We start from the raw sequence: 17,631 nt of genomic DNA on the forward strand, positions 1-17,631 counted from the left end.
TAACTATGTCAACACAATATTTCAATATTTGCACGTGCAATTAAAAAAAGGACATGAGCTAAATCATGTACTAATGAATGCAGATTTTAAAGATAAGGTACAATGAATTCGAATGACAGCCGATGAATATTGTTTGTAAGAAGGATGGAGGACTTTTTGTTTTGTTTTAAACACCAATGTTTTGTGTGTGTGAGCCCAAATTATGCTTGTGGTGTTAGTTTATTTCCAACATGCCAACAATTACCATACGTCACATATTTCCACTTTGTCATGACAGCAAGTCCCAAATAAGTAGATGGTTAAGGGAGGTGTGAGTGCGACAGTAGATCCCCGTTATTCCTGGGTTTGCGTTCTAAGACCTTGAACGGACAAACCCACAAAACCCCCTAAAAATGCAATTTAAATAAAAATAGGGTTTTGTGCTTCTGGCCGAAAATAAAACGTTTTTGCTCCGTAAAAGTGATCGATGGAAGTGAAGTCCTCTTTAAAGAATCTAATTTTTTGTAAAAAAACCCAACCTTTTTTGACGATTATTGTTGTACAATATATGTTAGGACCGCTTGTCGTCACCTGTCACTCACAGTCACATTGCAAAATCCTACAGAACATAACTGTTAGCATGCAAACGATAGCATGCTAGCAAGCTAACTTAAGCATGCTAAGTTTTTCCTCTGATTTTACACTTTTTTTCCCTCTATTTCCACAGCCGTGTTACTTGAAATGTGAGACATGCTAACTGTTAGCATGCCGTCGTTTGCACACATGCTAAGTGTTAGCATTTTAATGTGCGCATGCTAACGTTTTAAGCTAGCATGCTAGATTTGTAAGCGTTTACTCCAGAGTCATATAACTTGGTCCGTGACACATGCTAACTGTTAGCGTGTTTAGGTTAGCATGCTAGTATGCTAGTTTTTGTAGCTAATTTTACACTTTTTTTCTCCAATTCCGCAGCCATACACCTTAAGAGTCATATAACATGGTATGTGAAACATGCTACCTGTTAGCATGCTAACATTCACATGCTAACTTTTTCAGCTAATTTGACACTTTTCTCTATTTCCGCAGCCGTACGCCTTACGGCCGTGTTACTTGAACTGTGAGACATGCTAACTGTTAGCATGCCGTCGTTTGCACACATGCTAAGTGTTAGCATTTTAATGTGCGCATGCTAACGTTTTAGGCTAGCATGGTAAATTTGCAAGCGTTTGCTCCAGAGTCATATAACTTGGTCCGTGACACAAGCTAACTGTTAGCATGTTTAGGTTAGCATGCTAGTATGCTAGTAGCTAATTTTACACTTTTTTTCTCCAATTCTGCAGCCATACACCTTAAGAGTCATATAACATGGTATGTGAAACATGCTACCTGTTAGCATGCTAACATTCACATGCTAACTTTTTCAGCTAATTTGACACTTTTCTCTATTTCCGCAGCCGTACGCCTTACGGCCGTGTTACTTGAAATGTGAGACATGCTAACTGCTAGCATGCCGTCGTTTGCACACATGCTAAGTATTAGCATTTTAATGTGTGCATGCTAACGTTTTATGTTAGCATGCCAATTTTTTGGAGCTAAATTTGCAAGCGTTTACTCCAGTCATATAACTTGGTCCGTGACACATGCTAACTGTTAACATGGTTAGGTTAGCATGCTAGTATGCTTACATTAGCATGCTAATTTTACACTTTTTTCTCCAATTCCGCAGCCATACACCTTAAGTGTCATACAACATGGTATGTGAAACATGCTATCTGTTAGCATGCTAACATTCACATTCAGCTAATTTAAAACGTTTTTTCTCTAATTCCGTAGACACACACCTTACAGTCATATAACTTGGTATGGGAAACAATGCTAACTGTTAGCATGTTTACGTTAACATGCTATGATTAAAGTGCTAACTTTTTTTTTTTAGCTAATTTTGCTACCGTTTACCCTAGAGTCATATAATTTGGTATGTGACACTTGTTAACTGCTAGCATGCTAATGTTAACATGCTAGCATACTAACATTAACATGCTAACTTTTTTGCTGACTTTACTTTTTTCCCTATAATTAGACAGCCATACACCTTACAGTCATATAACTTGTAATGTGACACATGCTAACTGATAGCATGCTAACCTTTTGAGCTAGTTTTGCAACCGTTTACCCCAGAGCCACATAACTTGGTACGTGACACTTGTTAACTGTCGGCATGCAAACGATAGCATGCTAGAAAGCTAACTTAAGCGTGCTAACTTTTTCATCTAATTTGACACTTTTCTCTATTTCCGCAGCCATACACCTTACAGCCGTGTTATTTGAAATGTGAGACATGCTAACTGTTAGCATGCAGTCGTTTGCACACGTGCTAAGTGTTAGCATGTTAATGTGCGCATGTTGACATTTTAGGCTAGCTCTGTAGCTCATTTTGTACAGTTACACCTAAAACGCACGGATTCCGACACTCTGCGCCATCTTCAAATTACGGCGGCTTAAAACGACCCCCGGCCAGAGGTCCAGGGCACAGATAGCAGGCCCATCAACATTTCCGTGGGAATTTTCTCGGTTTTGTTTACAGTTCAGATTGGATTTTATTTAGAGGATAGAGGGCGCGTCAGCAGTGCACAATTGCGCAGGGTTAGGTTAACCTTAGAGGGAACGTTGTTCTCCTGCACGTAGTGCCATCGCGCCACTTTCTATTTAGCTTACTAAGAACATTAAAAAAAATATTATTTCCAACGACTGGAACCACAAATAGGCGGGGATCTAGTGTACTGTGAAGGGAAAACCAGTGCAGCAAAGTCCATCACCTGGTTGGGAGTGAAGGCCTCACTTCCGTTTAGCGTGTGTTTTAGCTCGAGAGTCTGGGGTGGGTTTAGGGGGGGTTTGGAGGAGAGCAGCGAAGCCACGACAGGCCCGTTTTGAGGCGAGGTCTGTCAAGCAAAGAGCACAGAAAAGACCCGAAAGAAGAGGTTGACCACAGACCGAACAGCAGCGAAGGGGAAGAAGCGTGTGTGTACCCTTTTGGGGGCTTGGACCGGGATGTAGCCATCCAGTTCTGTGGTAGGGAACTCCAGTCCTTTCCTGCGCAGGTCTTCGTACACGGCCACCACACCCGTCAGGTCGGGCGAGCTCCGGAATGCGTCGGCCCACGCCTTGAAAAGAGGACGACCGCAGAATACCGGCGGGTAACAATGGAGCGTGACGACGCTTGAGAAGAGCCGCGCCCTACACCTGTACCTGTATGATGCCGAGCACTCGGTCGTGCACGATGAGGGGAGGGTTGTTCCTGGGGATGATGGAGCGGAGCAGAACCCCTTCTGTGAAATCCCTCGTGGTCACCAGGATGTGCAGCCTGTATCCACAGTTCTTCACGCAGGTTTCTAGCACCTGGGGGGCAAGACTTATCTCATCACACACTGTCAACAATAAGAGGGCGAAGGTGCTGTGAGAATTAGATATTTTAAGTGTTCTTTTTTAAGCCAGTCATGTTTAAAGTAGCTAGTATTTTCTCATGTAGTGTGTCTTCTCCTGACCTCCTTGCTTTTATCTTATGTCCACTAGTAAATTCTATGTTTTGTCTTTTGTCGGCTCACAGAGCTGTTTTGGCCAGTTCCTTATCTGTTTTGAAGAAGCAGCTGCGCTCCTTTCTGGGCGAGAGGGGTTGTTTTTGCTCTACATAAGCTAACTCAGCGTTTCTCAAAGTGGTGGGGAATAGAGACATGACAGGTGGGGCGCGAGGAACGGGAGGAAATTTCACTTTAAATTTATTTATTTATTATTATATTCTTAGATTATTTTTTTTTACTATGCTTTCATTTTCTATACACACTGTAAATCACTTTGTGATCCTGTCTGTGAAATCCGCTATATAAATAAATGGAAATTACCGGTACTTATTTTTACTGTAGGCTTTATATTTCTCGGTACGAGCGAAAGTTTGACAGACATAGCAACAGTAACTAATGGGGGCGGGGCTAAGCGGAACAAACTTTCGCGCGGATGTGTAGCAGGCTAATGTGTGGACCACAATTACACAAATATACAGGTAAAAGCCAGTAAATTAGAATATTTTGAAAAACTTGATTTATTTCAGTAATTGCATTCAAAAGGTGTAACTTGTACATTATATTTATTCATTGCACACAGACTGATGCATTCAAATGTTTATTTCATTTAATTTTGATGATTTGAAGTGGCAACAAATGAAAATCCAAAATTCCGTGTGTCACAAAATTAGAATATTACTTAAGGCTAATACAAAAAAGGGATTTTTAGAAATGTTGGCCAACTGAAAAGTATGAAAATGAAAAATATGAGCATGTACAATACTCAATACTTGGTTGGAGCTCCTTTTGCCTCAATTACTGCGTTAATGCGGCGTGGCATGGAGTCGATGAGTTTCTGGCACTGCTCAGGTGTTATGAGAGCCCAGGTTGCTCTGATAGTGGCCTTCAACTCTTCTGCGTTTTTGGGTCTGGCATTCTGCATCTTCCTTTTCACAATACCCCACAGATTTTCTATGGGGCTAAGGTCAGGGGAGTTGGCGGGCCAATTTAGAACAGAAATACCATGGTCCGTAAACCAGGCACGGGTAGATTTTGCGCTGTGTGCAGGCGCCAAGTCCTGTTGGAACTTGAAATCTCCATCTCCATAGAGCAGGTCAGCAGCAGGAAGCATGAAGTGCTCTAAAACTTGCTGGTAGACGGCTGCGTTGACCCTGGATCTCAGGAAACAGAGTGGACCGACACCAGCAGATGACATGGCACCCCAAACCATCACTGATGGTGGAAACTTTACACTAGACTTCAGGCAACGTGGATCCTGTGCCTCTCCCGTCTTCCTCCAGACTCTGGGACCTCGATTTCCAAAGGAAATGCAAAATTTGCCTGGTTGGGTGATGGTTTGGGGTGCCATGTCATCTGCTGGTGTCGGTCCACTCTGTTTCCTGAGATCCAGGGTCAACGCAGCCGTCTACCAGCAAGTTTTAGAGCACTTCATGCTTCCTGCTGCTGACCTGCTCTATGGAGATGGAGATTTCAAGTTCCAACAGGACTTGGCGCCTGCACACAGCGCAAAATCTACCCGTGCCTGGTTTACGGACCATGGTATTTCTGTTCTAAATTGGCCCGCCAACTCCCCTGACCTTAGCCCCATAGAAAATCTGTGGGGTATTGTGAAAAGGAAGATGCAGAATGCCAGACCCAAAAACGCAGAAGAGTTGAAGGCCACTATCAGAGCAACCTGGGCTCTCATAACACCTGAGCAGTGCCAGAAACTCATCGACTCCATGCCACGCCGCATTAACGCAGTAATTGAGGCAAAAGGAGCTCCAACCAAGTATTGAGTATTGTACATGCTCATATTTTTCATTTTCATACTTTTCAGTTGGCCAACATTTCTAAAAATCCCTTTTTTGTATTAGCCTTAAGTAATATTCTAATTTTGTGACACACGGAATTTTGGATTTTCATTTGTTGCCACTTCAAATCATCAAAATTAAATGAAATAAACATTTGAATGCATCAGTCTGTGTGCAATGAATAAATATAATGTACAAGTTACACCTTTTGAATGCAATTACTGAAATAAATCAAGTTTTTCAAAATATTCTAATTTACTGGCTTTTACCTGTATACATTTGTGACTCGCACCTCAAAGGTCGTCGAGCCAGAGCCAGCGCCTGCAGAGAAACAAAAATGTGACGGGCACACACTGTGTCATTCACCGGGAAGCACTCGCGTCAAGGCAGCTCAGCCCCGAACTCAATGAGGTTTTAACAGATGTTGTGAGCGCGGTAAATTTGATCAAAACACGACCACTGAAAGTGCGACTGTTCTCTGCACTGTGTGAGGAAATGGGAGCTGATCATACAGCCGTGCTGTTTCACAGTGAAGCAAGGTGGCTCTCCCGGGGAAAAGTGCTGTCACTTGCCCTGTCTTGCCAAATGCATAGCTCCTCCTTTTTTTTTTGCAAAGATTGCAAAGTGGCACTTTTATTTTATTTATTATTGAACTTGATGCAAGTTATTTGATTTATTATTGAACTTGATGCAAGTTATAACACTTTTTTTGATTTATTATTGAACTTGCTGCAAGTTATAACACTTTTGTTTTATTTATTATTGAACTTGATGCAAGTTATTTGATTTATTATTGAACTTGATGCAAGTTATAACACTTTTTTTGATTTATTATTGAACTTGATGCAAGTTATAACACTTTTGTTTTATTTATTATTGAACTTGATGCAAGTTATTTGATTTATTATTGAACTTGATGCAAGTTATAACACTTTTATTTGATTTATTATTGAACTTGATGGAAGTTATAACACTTTTTTTGATTTATTATTGAACTTGATGCAAGTTATTTGATTTATTATTGAACTTGATGCAAGTTATAACACTTTTTTTGATTTATTATTGAACTTGATGCAAGTTATAACACTTTTGTTTTATTTATTATTGAACTTGATGCAAGTTATTTGATTTATTATTGAACTTGATGCAAGTTATAACACTTTTTTTGATTTATTATTGAACTTGATGCAAGTTATAACACTTTTTTTGATTTATTATTGAACTTGATGCAAGTTATAACACTTTTGTTTTATTTATTATTGAACTTGATGCAAGTTATTTGATTTATTATTGAACTTGATGCAAGTTACAACACTTTTTTTGATTTATTATTGAACTTGATGCAAGTTATAACACTTTCGTTTTATTTATTATTGAACTTGATGCATGTTATTTGATTTATTATTGAACTTGATGCAAGTTATAACACTTTTATTTGATTTATTATTGAACTTGATGCAAGTTATAACACTTTTGTTTTATTTATTATTGAACTTGATGCAAGTTATTTGATTTATTATTGAACTTGATGCAAGTTATAACACTTTTTTTGATTTATTATTGAACTTGATGCAAGTTATAACACTTTTGTTTTATTTATTATTGAACTTGATGCAAGTTATTTGATTTATTATTGAACTTGATGCAAGTTATAACACTTTTATTTGATTTATTATTGAACTTGATGGAAGTTATAACACTTTTTTTGATTTATTATTGAACTTGATGCAAGTTATTTGATTTATTATTGTACTTGACGCAAGTTATAACACTTTTATTTGATTTATTATTGAACTTGATGGAAGTTATAACACATTTTTGATTTATTATTGAACTTGATGCAAGTTATTTGATTTATTATTGAACTTGATGCAAGTTATAACACTTTTATTTGATTTATTATTGAACTTGATGGAAGTTATAACACTTTCTTTGATTTATTATTGAACTTGATGCAAGTTATTTGATTTATTATTGAACTTGATGCAAGTTATAACACTTTTTTTGATTTATTATTGAACTTGATGCAAGTTATAACACTTTTGTTTTATTTATTATTGAACTTGATGCAAGTTATTTGATTTATTATTGAACTTGATGGAAGTTATAACACTTTCTTTGATTTATTATTGAACTTGATGCAAGTTATTTGATTTATTATTGAACTTGATGCAAGTTATAACACTTTTATTTGATTTATTATTGAACTTGATGCAAGTTATAACACTTTTTTTGATTTATTATTGAACTTGATGCAAGTTATTTGATTTATTATTGAACTTGATGCAAGTTATAACACTTTTATTTGATTTATTATTTAACTTGTTGCAAGTTATAACACTTTTTTTGATTTATAATTGAACGTGATGCAAGTTATAACACTTTTTTTGATTTATTATTGAACTTGATGCAAGTTATAACACTTTTTTTTTTTTATTATTGAACTTGATGCAAGTTATAACACTTTTATTTGATTTATTATTGAACTTGATGCAAGTTATAACACTTTTTTTGATTTATTATTGAACGTGATGCAAGTTATAACACTTTTTTTGATTTATTATTGAACTTGACGCAAGTTATAACACTTTTGTTTTATTTATTATTGAACTTGATGGAAGTTATTTTATTTATTATTGAACTTGATGCAAGTTATACCACAGCTGCACAGTTATTTTATTTATTATTGAACTTGATGTTATTTTATGTTATTGAGTTTGAATGTATACAACTTGATGTTCAATAAATTTGAAAATGTTAAAGCTTGGCATTAGCGCCTGTTGGGGCGATGTGGGCAGGTGGGGCTTGAAAACTCCCCCTTGTCCAAAGTGGAGGATGACAAAAAAAGTTTGAGAACCACTGAGCTAACTCTTTTTGTTAAGAGTTAGACCTCACTTGCTGATGCTATTGTCCTGAAGTAAAACATGGTATTGTACAATTCTGGCACTGGGGTCCTTTTTACTCAACATATATGTCATCCAAAAGAACTTGGGATTGACCAGTGTTTTATTCCCTGAGAGGAAGACTGGTGTTCATTTACTTTGTGATCACTCCAGCAGCACTGAGGGCAGACTCAGCCAAACTACCTTCGGAGTGCTGTTGCAACGTTCGAAGAAATTGACTCCAAAAAAATTGCTCAAACTGCAATTAAAGTAACGTGAGCATACATTGGATTTGCGATTGACGTGCAACTCGATAGCATTAGCAATTTTACATGGCCATTTCAACACCTCGTAATTTTCTAATGAAGATGCACGTTACAATCAAACAGTTGATGCGTGATAAGTACATTACTTACAGTATTAACACTTTTTGGGCGCAACGAAAGACTAGACAACAAAAAGTAAACTGACTTGTCAACACACCATAAACTGTACACTACTGCCACCTAACGCCTTGGACTTGCAACTGTAATCGAGACTCCACTTTTCCAAAAATGCACTAGCTTGACGCTAATATACATTGGATTTGCGACTGACATGCTATTGATTAGCATTAGCGATTTTACATGGCGATTTAAACTCCTCCAAATTTCTTAACGGAAACCTCAACTAAGATGCACATTACAATCATACAGCTGGTGCGTAATAAGTACATTACTTACAGTAGTAACACTTTTTGGGCGCAACGAAAGACTAGACAGCAAAAAGTAAACTGACTTGCCAACACACCATAAACTATACACTACTGCCACCTAACGCCTTGGACTTGCAACTGTAATTGAGACTCAACTTATCCCAAAATACGCTAGCTTGACGCTAACATACTTTGGATTTGCTACTGACATGCTGTTGATTAGCATTAGCGATTTTACATGGCGATTGAAACTCCTCCAAATTTCTTAACGGAAACCTCCACTAAGATGCACATTACAATCATACAGCTGGTGCATAATAAGTACAATACTTACAGTAGTAACACTTTTTGGGCGCAACGAAAGACTAGACAACAAAAAGTAAACTGACTTGTCAACACACCATAAACTGTACACTACTGCCACCTAACGCATACTTGCCAACCTTGAGACCTCCGATTTCAGGAGGTGGGGGGTGGGGGGCGGGGGCGTGGTCGGGGGTGGGGCGGGGGGCGTGGTTAAGATATATATATATAAGAAATACTTGACTTTCAGTGAATTCTAGCTATATATATATATATATATATATATATATATATATATATATATATATATATATATATATATATATATATATATACATACATATATATTTTATTATATATATATATATATATATATATATATATATATATATATATATATATATATATATATATATACATATATATTTTATTATATATATATATATATATATATATATATATATATATATAAATAAATAAAATAAATACTTGAATTTCAGTGTTAATTTATTTCCACACACATAACACTCATCTACTCATTGTTGAGTTAAGGGTTGAATTGTCCATCCTTGTTCTATTCTCTGTCACTATTTCAGAACACACACATTATACAAATATACATTATAAAATCAATAAGAGAACGGGAGCTCTAATTTGGGAGTCTGAATTAGGATCAGAAGTTCTTATATAAACATTGCGTACTCACGTCGCCATTTTGTATTGATTACTGCAGCTGTGCACTGGATTCATTCACAAATACAAACTACAACTCACAAACACTTTAGAGTTAGGCTCCACCATCAGAATGTGTACTTAAACTTATAAAGATCACATGGATATCATTCAGTGAGTTGATTCACCAAAACTAACCTGTTATACAGGAGGAAAAAGCACACAGGACGTTTCAATTGTTCACAGACTGGTCGCGCTCATCAGAATGACAAGACACTTCCGGTCTGCAGGTGATAGCATTCAATTGGGAAGAAACGCCCTACTGCCCCCTACTGACCAATGTGAATACTGATAAATGTGTAATGACAGCTCCAAAAACGAATTCAAACCACAAAATAAACTAAATAAATCAACACAAAAATGTGACACATTATGGGTGGGTCACATGTGCATGTACAACAGGCTGTCAACACGTCACTCAGGTCCGCATGGAGCTGGAGCGGGCGTGGCCCCCAGCTCCGCCTGAATTTCGGGAGAAAATTTGTCCCGGCAGGTTTTCGGGAGAGGCGCTGAATTTCGGGAGTCTCCCGGAAAATCCGGGAGGGTTGTCAAGTATGACCTAACGCCTTGGACTTGCAACTGTAATTGAGACTCAACTTATCCCAAAATACGCTAGCTCGACGCTAACATACTTTGGATTTGCTACTGACATGCTGTTGATTAGCATTAGCGATTTTACATGGCGATTTAAACACCTCCAAATTTGTTAACGAAAACTACAACTAAGATGCACATTACAATCAAACGGTTAGCATTGACACTTTTTATGGAGCAACAAAAAATAAAAACTATAAACTATCGCCATCGAACGACTTGGACTTGCAACTGTAATTGCTAATTAATGTCATGCTTGCAAATGAGACTCAGAAATGTGATAATGAAACAGAAGCACATTTTTAAATGTTGCAATAAAAATTAGATTTTATTATCAACATGTTTAATATATATATTAATACAAACAAAAGTACCGAAAATCGGTACCCTTAAGTTCTGGTATTGATTCCCAGGTACCATTAAGTGGTACATGCAAAAAAATGATTTTTATTTTTATTATATTTTTTTAACACTTTGTAGCACTTTGAGATTTGCGTTACAAATTATTATTATTATTACTGGTATTAATGATAAAACGTGGTAAAACTCCTGACGGTTAATATAACCGTTTAAGATTAAATTTATCATGAAACCGCGATTGATAACCAAAATGAAAAATACAGCAAAAACATATAATGTCTTTAAATATATGCTCATTTGTTTAATTTTTTAGCCTTTTTAAAAATGACATGCATCATACTTAATTATGCAAAATTATAGGATGACACACCAACGCCACCACAAATAAATTGCCAATCTGTGGAGCACACTGGGTGTGTGTGTGTGTGTGTGTGTGTGTGTGTGTGTGTGTGTGTGTGTGTGTGTGTGTGTGTGTGTGTGTGTGTGTGTGTGTAAACACTCACTGTGAGTGCCAGCATGACCTCCTTAAAATTCTTGTTTCCCACAATCCTTTTTTTAATGGCTCTGACGGCATCTTTGGGCCTGGAATGAAATATTTGTTCACCTTTCAGACAAGCGCAACGACACGCTTGTAACATATAAGACAACACACACACACACACACACATACACACCCTTCCTCTGAGTTGTTGATGATGTCACAGATCTCCATGTTCACAGACCAGTCTTCTGTGGGCAGGCTGGAGCTGGTTGCACTCTCTGTGAGAGACATGAATAATTCATCATTAGTCACTTCTATCTTTTTATTTATATCTGTGTTATAGTATATATCATATAATATATATATATATATACGTATATACATATCTCATATCTATGTGAGCCCATTAGACTGGATAGCCGATGTCGAGGATTCAAGAGACTTATTTGAACAATAAAAATTGCAAAATGGCACCAAACCCTACATCAACATATGCCTTTTGAGTCATTGTGACAATATTGGATATCGCTCCCTCTATGGGTGTCAGGTAACCTTTATTGTGCTTTCACAATCCAGAGGAGGAGCTGAAATGTGTCATAAGCACAAGGTAATAAGTGCAGTTTAAGTAATATACAGGTGAAAGCCAGTAAATTAGAATATTTTGAAAAACTTGATTTATTTCAGTAATTGCATTCAAAAGGTGTAACTTGTACATTATATTTATTCATTGCACACAGACTGATGCATTCAAATGTTTATTTCATTTAATTTTGATGATTTGAAGTGGCAACAAATGAAAATCCAAAATTCCGTGTGTCACAAAATTAGAATATTACTTAAGGCTAATACAAAAAAGGGATTTTTAGAAATGTTGGCCAACTGAAAAGTATGAAAATGAAAAATATGAGCATGTACAATACTCAATACTTGGTTGGAGCTCCTTTTGCCTCAATTACTGCGTTAATGCGGCGTGGCATGGAGTCGACGAGTTTCTGGCACTGCTCAGGTGTTATGAGAGCCCAGGTTGCTCTGATAGTGGCCTTCAACTCTTCTGCGTTTTTGGGTCTGGCATTCTGCATCTTCCTTTTCACAATACCCCACAGATTTTCTATGGGGCTAAGGTCAGGGGAGTTGGCGGGCCAATTTAGAACAGAAATACCATGGTCCGTAAACCAGGCACGGGTAGATTTTGCGCTGTGTGCAGGAGCCAAGTCCTGTTGGAACTTGAAATCTCCATCTCCATAGAGCAGGTCAGCAGCAGGAAGCATGAAGTGCTCTAAAACTTGCTGGTAGACTGCTGCGTTGACCCTGGATCTCAGGAAACAGAGTGGACCGACACCAGCAGATGACATGGCACCCCAAACCATCACCCAACCATGCAAATTTTGCATTTCCTTTGGAAATCGAGGTCCCAGAGTCTGGAGGAAGACAGGAGAGGCACAGGATCCACGTTGCCTGAAGTCTAGTGTAAAGTTTCCACCATCAGTGATGGTTTGGGGTGCCATGTCATCTGCTGGTGTTGGTCCACTCTGTTTCCTGAGATCCAGGGTCAACGCAGCCGTCTACCAGCAAGTTTTAGAGCACTTCATGCTTCCTGCTGCTGACCTGCTCTATGGAGATGGAGATTTCAAGTTCCAACAGGACTTGGCGCCTGCACACAGCGCAAAATCTACCCGTGCCTGGTTTACGGACCATGGTATTTCTGTTCTAAATTGGCCCGCCAACTCCCCTGACCTTAGCCCCATAGAAAATCTGTGGGGTATTGTGAAAAGGAAGATGCAGAATGCCAGACCCAAAAACGCAGAAGAGTTGAAGGCCACTATCAGAGCAACCTGGGCTCTCATAACACCTGAGCAGTGCCAGAAACTCATCGACTCCATGCCACGCCGCATTAACGCAGTAATTGAGGCAAAAGGAGCTCCAACCAAGTATTGAGTATTGGACATGCTCATATTTTTCATTTTCATACTTTTCAGTTGGCCAACATTTCTAAAAATCCCTTTTTTGTATTAGCCTTAAGTAATATTCTAATTTTGTGACACACGGAATTTTGGATTTTCATTTGTTGCCACTTCAAATCATCAAAATTAAATGAAATAAACATTTGAATGCATCAGTCTGTGTGCAATGAATAAATATAATGTACAAGTTACACCTTTTGAATGCAATTACTGAAATAAATCAAGTTTTTCAAAATATTCTAATTTACTGGCTTTTACCTGTGTATATATATATATATATATATATATATATATATATATATATATATATATATATATATATATATATATATATATGTATATATATATATGGGCTTCACGGTGGCAGAGGGGTTAGTGCATCTGCCTCACAATACGAGGGTCCTGAGTAGTCTTGGGTTCAATCCCGGGCTCGGGATCTTTCTGTGTGGAGTTTGCATGTCCTCCCCGTGACTGCGTGGGTTCCCTCCGGGTACTCCGGCTTCCTCCCACTTCCAAAGACATGCACCTGGGGATAAGTTGATTGGCAACACTAAAATTGGCCCTAGTGTGTGGATGTGAGTGTGAATGTTGTCTGTCTATCTGTGTTGGCCCTGCGATGAGGTGGCGACTTGTCCAGGGTGTACCCCGCCTTCCGCCCGATTGTAGCTGAGATAGGCTCCAGCGCCCCCCGCGACCCCAAAGGGAATAAGCGGTAGAAAATGGATGGATGGATATATATATATATACACATATATATATATATAAATAATATGTAGTTTATGTATTTAGAAAATATTTTTGTATTTATTTTTTTAATATATATGTATTAGAAACGTTAGTAAATGGATGGATGGATGTTTTATATTTTAATTTTTATCCTAAAGCGTCTTTGAGTACCCTGAAAAGCGCTATACCAAATGAAATGTATTATTATTATATATTATACACATAAAATACACACACAAACACACATATACATATATATATATATATATATACATATACATATACACACACACACACACACACACACATACATATATATTTTTTTATTTTTTTTTATTTTTTTTAATATTTTTGAATATATATATTTAAAAATATAACTAAAATAAAAATATATAGATTTCTAATTTATATGTATATCTATATCTTTAAAACATTTGTATGTATTTATTTAAATCAGACCATATTCGCATCAGTCAGTGGAAACACATGAGAACTCGTTCAAGTGAACCTCCCATCTGATGTAGGTCAGCAGAAACGCCATCAAATCTCAGCCAATCAATTCACGAGGTGGACACTTTTCGGTCCCGCCTCTTTTTTCTCATTGGCTCGCAGACACGTCAATCAAGCATTAGCTCGTGCATCTCTGTCTACCTCAATAATGGCGCAATTTCTATGAAATGAATGTCAGGAGCGCAAACACACGTCGAAGACTAAGTCGTACTTACTTACTAGCAACTACAAAACAGTCGACATTTGTTCCAATGTTAGCGAGGGAATGACTCACAATTGGGCCATTACGTTGTAACCATGCCGGGCGGATGTGCGAACAAACTCACCGATCCGCTGTCCTACAGGAGTGCTGAACGGGTTCCCCAGTAAAAACTCCATCGTGACGGCACAGCGGAGCTCCAAGGGACCGGGGGAGTGGCCGAGCCGTTCGCACCGGGCGGCCGAGCTCTCTGCTGCAGTGAGCCGCTGCTAGGCTGCACAAAAGCGGAGCGCTGGTCGAACTGCGTCACGTCTTAAAGGGCCAGCATCATCTCCTCTTCAGTGACGTGACGGTACAGCTGCGCCCCCCGCTGGTTATTCGTTGTTACTGCACCCAGGGGTTGTTTACTGTGACGTCACTGTGAGGGCTGTTCTGTAGTACGGTGGCTCACAGGGGCCAGATCTGACACTTTTGCGTCACGTTGAACAAATATATTAGAATAATTACTAAAAATACTTTTGAAAACACACAAATTCCCTCGCAATGAAGCATTTTCCCACCATTTTACATAGTTTGAAACTAATCACATTTATTCCAGTAATACCTACAAAATGGCTAAAATGCTAACAGTGAGCATGTTAACGAGATAATGCCAAGTAACAATATTTATGCCTTGTAGTTTTATACCTACAACATTGGCTAAAATGCTAATAGTTAGCTCGTCAACAAGATAGCCCTAAGTAATATTTATGACATTTGTACATATAAAATAGGCTAAAATGTGAATATGCTAACAGTTAGCATATTCACATTTTAGAAAATTGATAGATGGCCTTTTATATCGATAAAATTGTCTAAAATACTAATAGTTAGCTCGTCAACAAGATAGCCCTAAATAATATTTATGACATTTGTACGTATAAAATAGGCTAAAATGCGAATATGCTAACAGTTAGCATATTCGCATTTTAGAAAATGGATGGATGGCGTTTTATATCTATAGAATTGGCTAAAATGCTGATAGTTAGCTAGTTAACAAGATAACCCTAAGTAATATTTATGACATTTGTACATATAAAATAGGCTAAAATGCGAATATGCTAACAGTTAGCATATTCGCATTTTAGAAAATGGATGGATGGCGTTTTATATCTATAGAATTGGCTAAAATGCTAATAGTTAGCTAGTTAACAAGATAGCCCTAACCCTAAGTAATATTTATGACATTTGTACGTATAAAATAGGCTAAAATGCGAATATGCTAACAGTTAGCATAGTCGCATTTTAGAAAATGGATGGATGCCGTTTTATATCTATAGAATTGGCTAAAATGCTAATAGTTAGCTAGTTAACAAGATAGCCCTAAGTAATATTTATGACATTTGTACATATAAAATAGACTAAAATGTGAATATGCTAACAGTTAGCATGTTAACACGATAGCTCCAAGTAACAATATTTATGACTTTTAGTTTGATTCCTCCAAAATTGGCTAAAATGATCATATGCTAATAGTTAGCATGTTAACAAGATAGCCCTCTATCATACATATGACTTTTAGTTTAGTACCTACAAAATTGGCTAAAATGCTAATATGCTAATAGTTAGCATGTTAACAAGATAGCCTTAATTAATATTTATGTTTTTTAGTTTTATACCTACAAACCTGGCTACAATGCTAACAGTGAGCATGTTAACGAGATAATGCCAAGTAACAATATTTATGCCTTGTAGTTTTATACCTACAACATTGGCTAAAATGTTAATAGTTAGCTCATTAACAAGATATCCCTAAGTAATATTTATGACATTTGCACATATAAAATAGGCTAAAATGTGAATATGCTAACAGTTAGCATATTCACATTTTAGAAAATGGATAGATGGCGTTTTATATCTATAAAATTGGCTAAAATGCTAATAGTTAGCTCGTCAACAAGATAGCCCTAAGTAATATTTAAACATTTGTACATATAAAATAGACCAAAATGTGAATATGCTAACAGTTAGCATATTCACATTTTAGAAAATGGATAGATGGCGTTTTATATCTATAAAATTGGCTAAAATGCTAATAGTTAGCTCGTCAACAAGATAGCCCTAAGTAATATTTATGACATTTGTACGTATAAAATAGGCTAAAATGTGAATATGCTAACAGTTAGCATATTCGCATTTTAGAAAATGGATAGATGGCGTTTTATATCTATAAAATTGGCTAAAATGCTAATAGTTAGCTCGTCAACAAGATAGTCCTAAGTAATATTTATGACATTTGTACGTATAAAATAGGCTAAAATGCGAATATGCTAACAGTTAGCATATTCGCATTTTAGAAAATGGATGGATGGCGTTTTATATCTATAGAATTGGCTAAAAAGCTAATAGTTAGCTAGTTAACAAGATAGCCCTAAGTAATATTTATGACATTTGTACGTATAAAATAGGCTAAAATGCGAATTTGCTAACAGTTAGCATATTCGCATTTTAGAAAATGGATGGATGGCGTTTTATATCTATAGAATTGGCTAAAATGCTAATAGTTAGCTAGTTAACAAGATAGCCCTAAGTAATATTTATGACATTTGTACATATAAAATAGACTAAAATGTGAATATGCTAACAGTTAGCATGTTAACACGATAGCTCCAAGTAACAATATTTATGACTTTTAGTTTGATACCTCCAAAATTGGCTAAAATTATCATATGCTAATAGTTAGCATGTTAACAAGATAGCCCTCTATCATACATATGACTTTTAGTTTAGTACCTACAAAATTGGCTAAAATGCTAATATGCTAATAGTTAGCATGTTAACAAGATAGCCTTAATTAATATTT

General features: G+C 36.9%; 1 protein-coding gene across 5 annotated transcripts in view; it reads right to left on the reverse strand.

The window, feature by feature from the left end:
• The window catches only part of tom1 (target of myb1 membrane trafficking protein), a 42,419-nt gene extending 27,314 nt beyond the window's left edge, over positions 1 to 15,105 (reverse strand). The window contains exons 1-6 of one of the 5 annotated variants that reach the window (XM_061973864.2): positions 14,917 to 15,104; positions 11,587 to 11,671; positions 11,416 to 11,494; positions 3,226 to 3,375; positions 3,006 to 3,140; positions 2,796 to 2,918 (exon numbers count right to left, since the gene is read on the reverse strand). In XM_061973864.2, coding sequence (XP_061829848.2) covers positions 2,796 to 2,918; positions 3,006 to 3,140; positions 3,226 to 3,375; positions 11,416 to 11,494; positions 11,587 to 11,671; positions 14,917 to 14,968 — 624 coding nt within the window. In that variant the 5' untranslated portion in view covers positions 14,969 to 15,104. Of the gene's footprint in view, positions 1 to 2,795; positions 2,919 to 3,005; positions 3,141 to 3,225; positions 3,376 to 11,415; positions 11,495 to 11,586; positions 11,672 to 14,916 lie in introns of all 5 variants that reach the window. The other 4 variants (XM_061973863.2, XM_061973865.2, XM_061973867.2 and 1 more) reach the window with 4 other exon arrangements.
• Between the last annotated feature and the right edge of the window lie 2,526 nt (positions 15,106 to 17,631).

The sequence above is a fragment of the Nerophis lumbriciformis genome, linkage group LG22, assembly GCF_033978685.3.
Source record: "Nerophis lumbriciformis linkage group LG22, RoL_Nlum_v2.1, whole genome shotgun sequence".
In the NCBI taxonomy this organism is placed as follows: Eukaryota; Metazoa; Chordata; class Actinopteri; order Syngnathiformes; family Syngnathidae; genus Nerophis; species Nerophis lumbriciformis.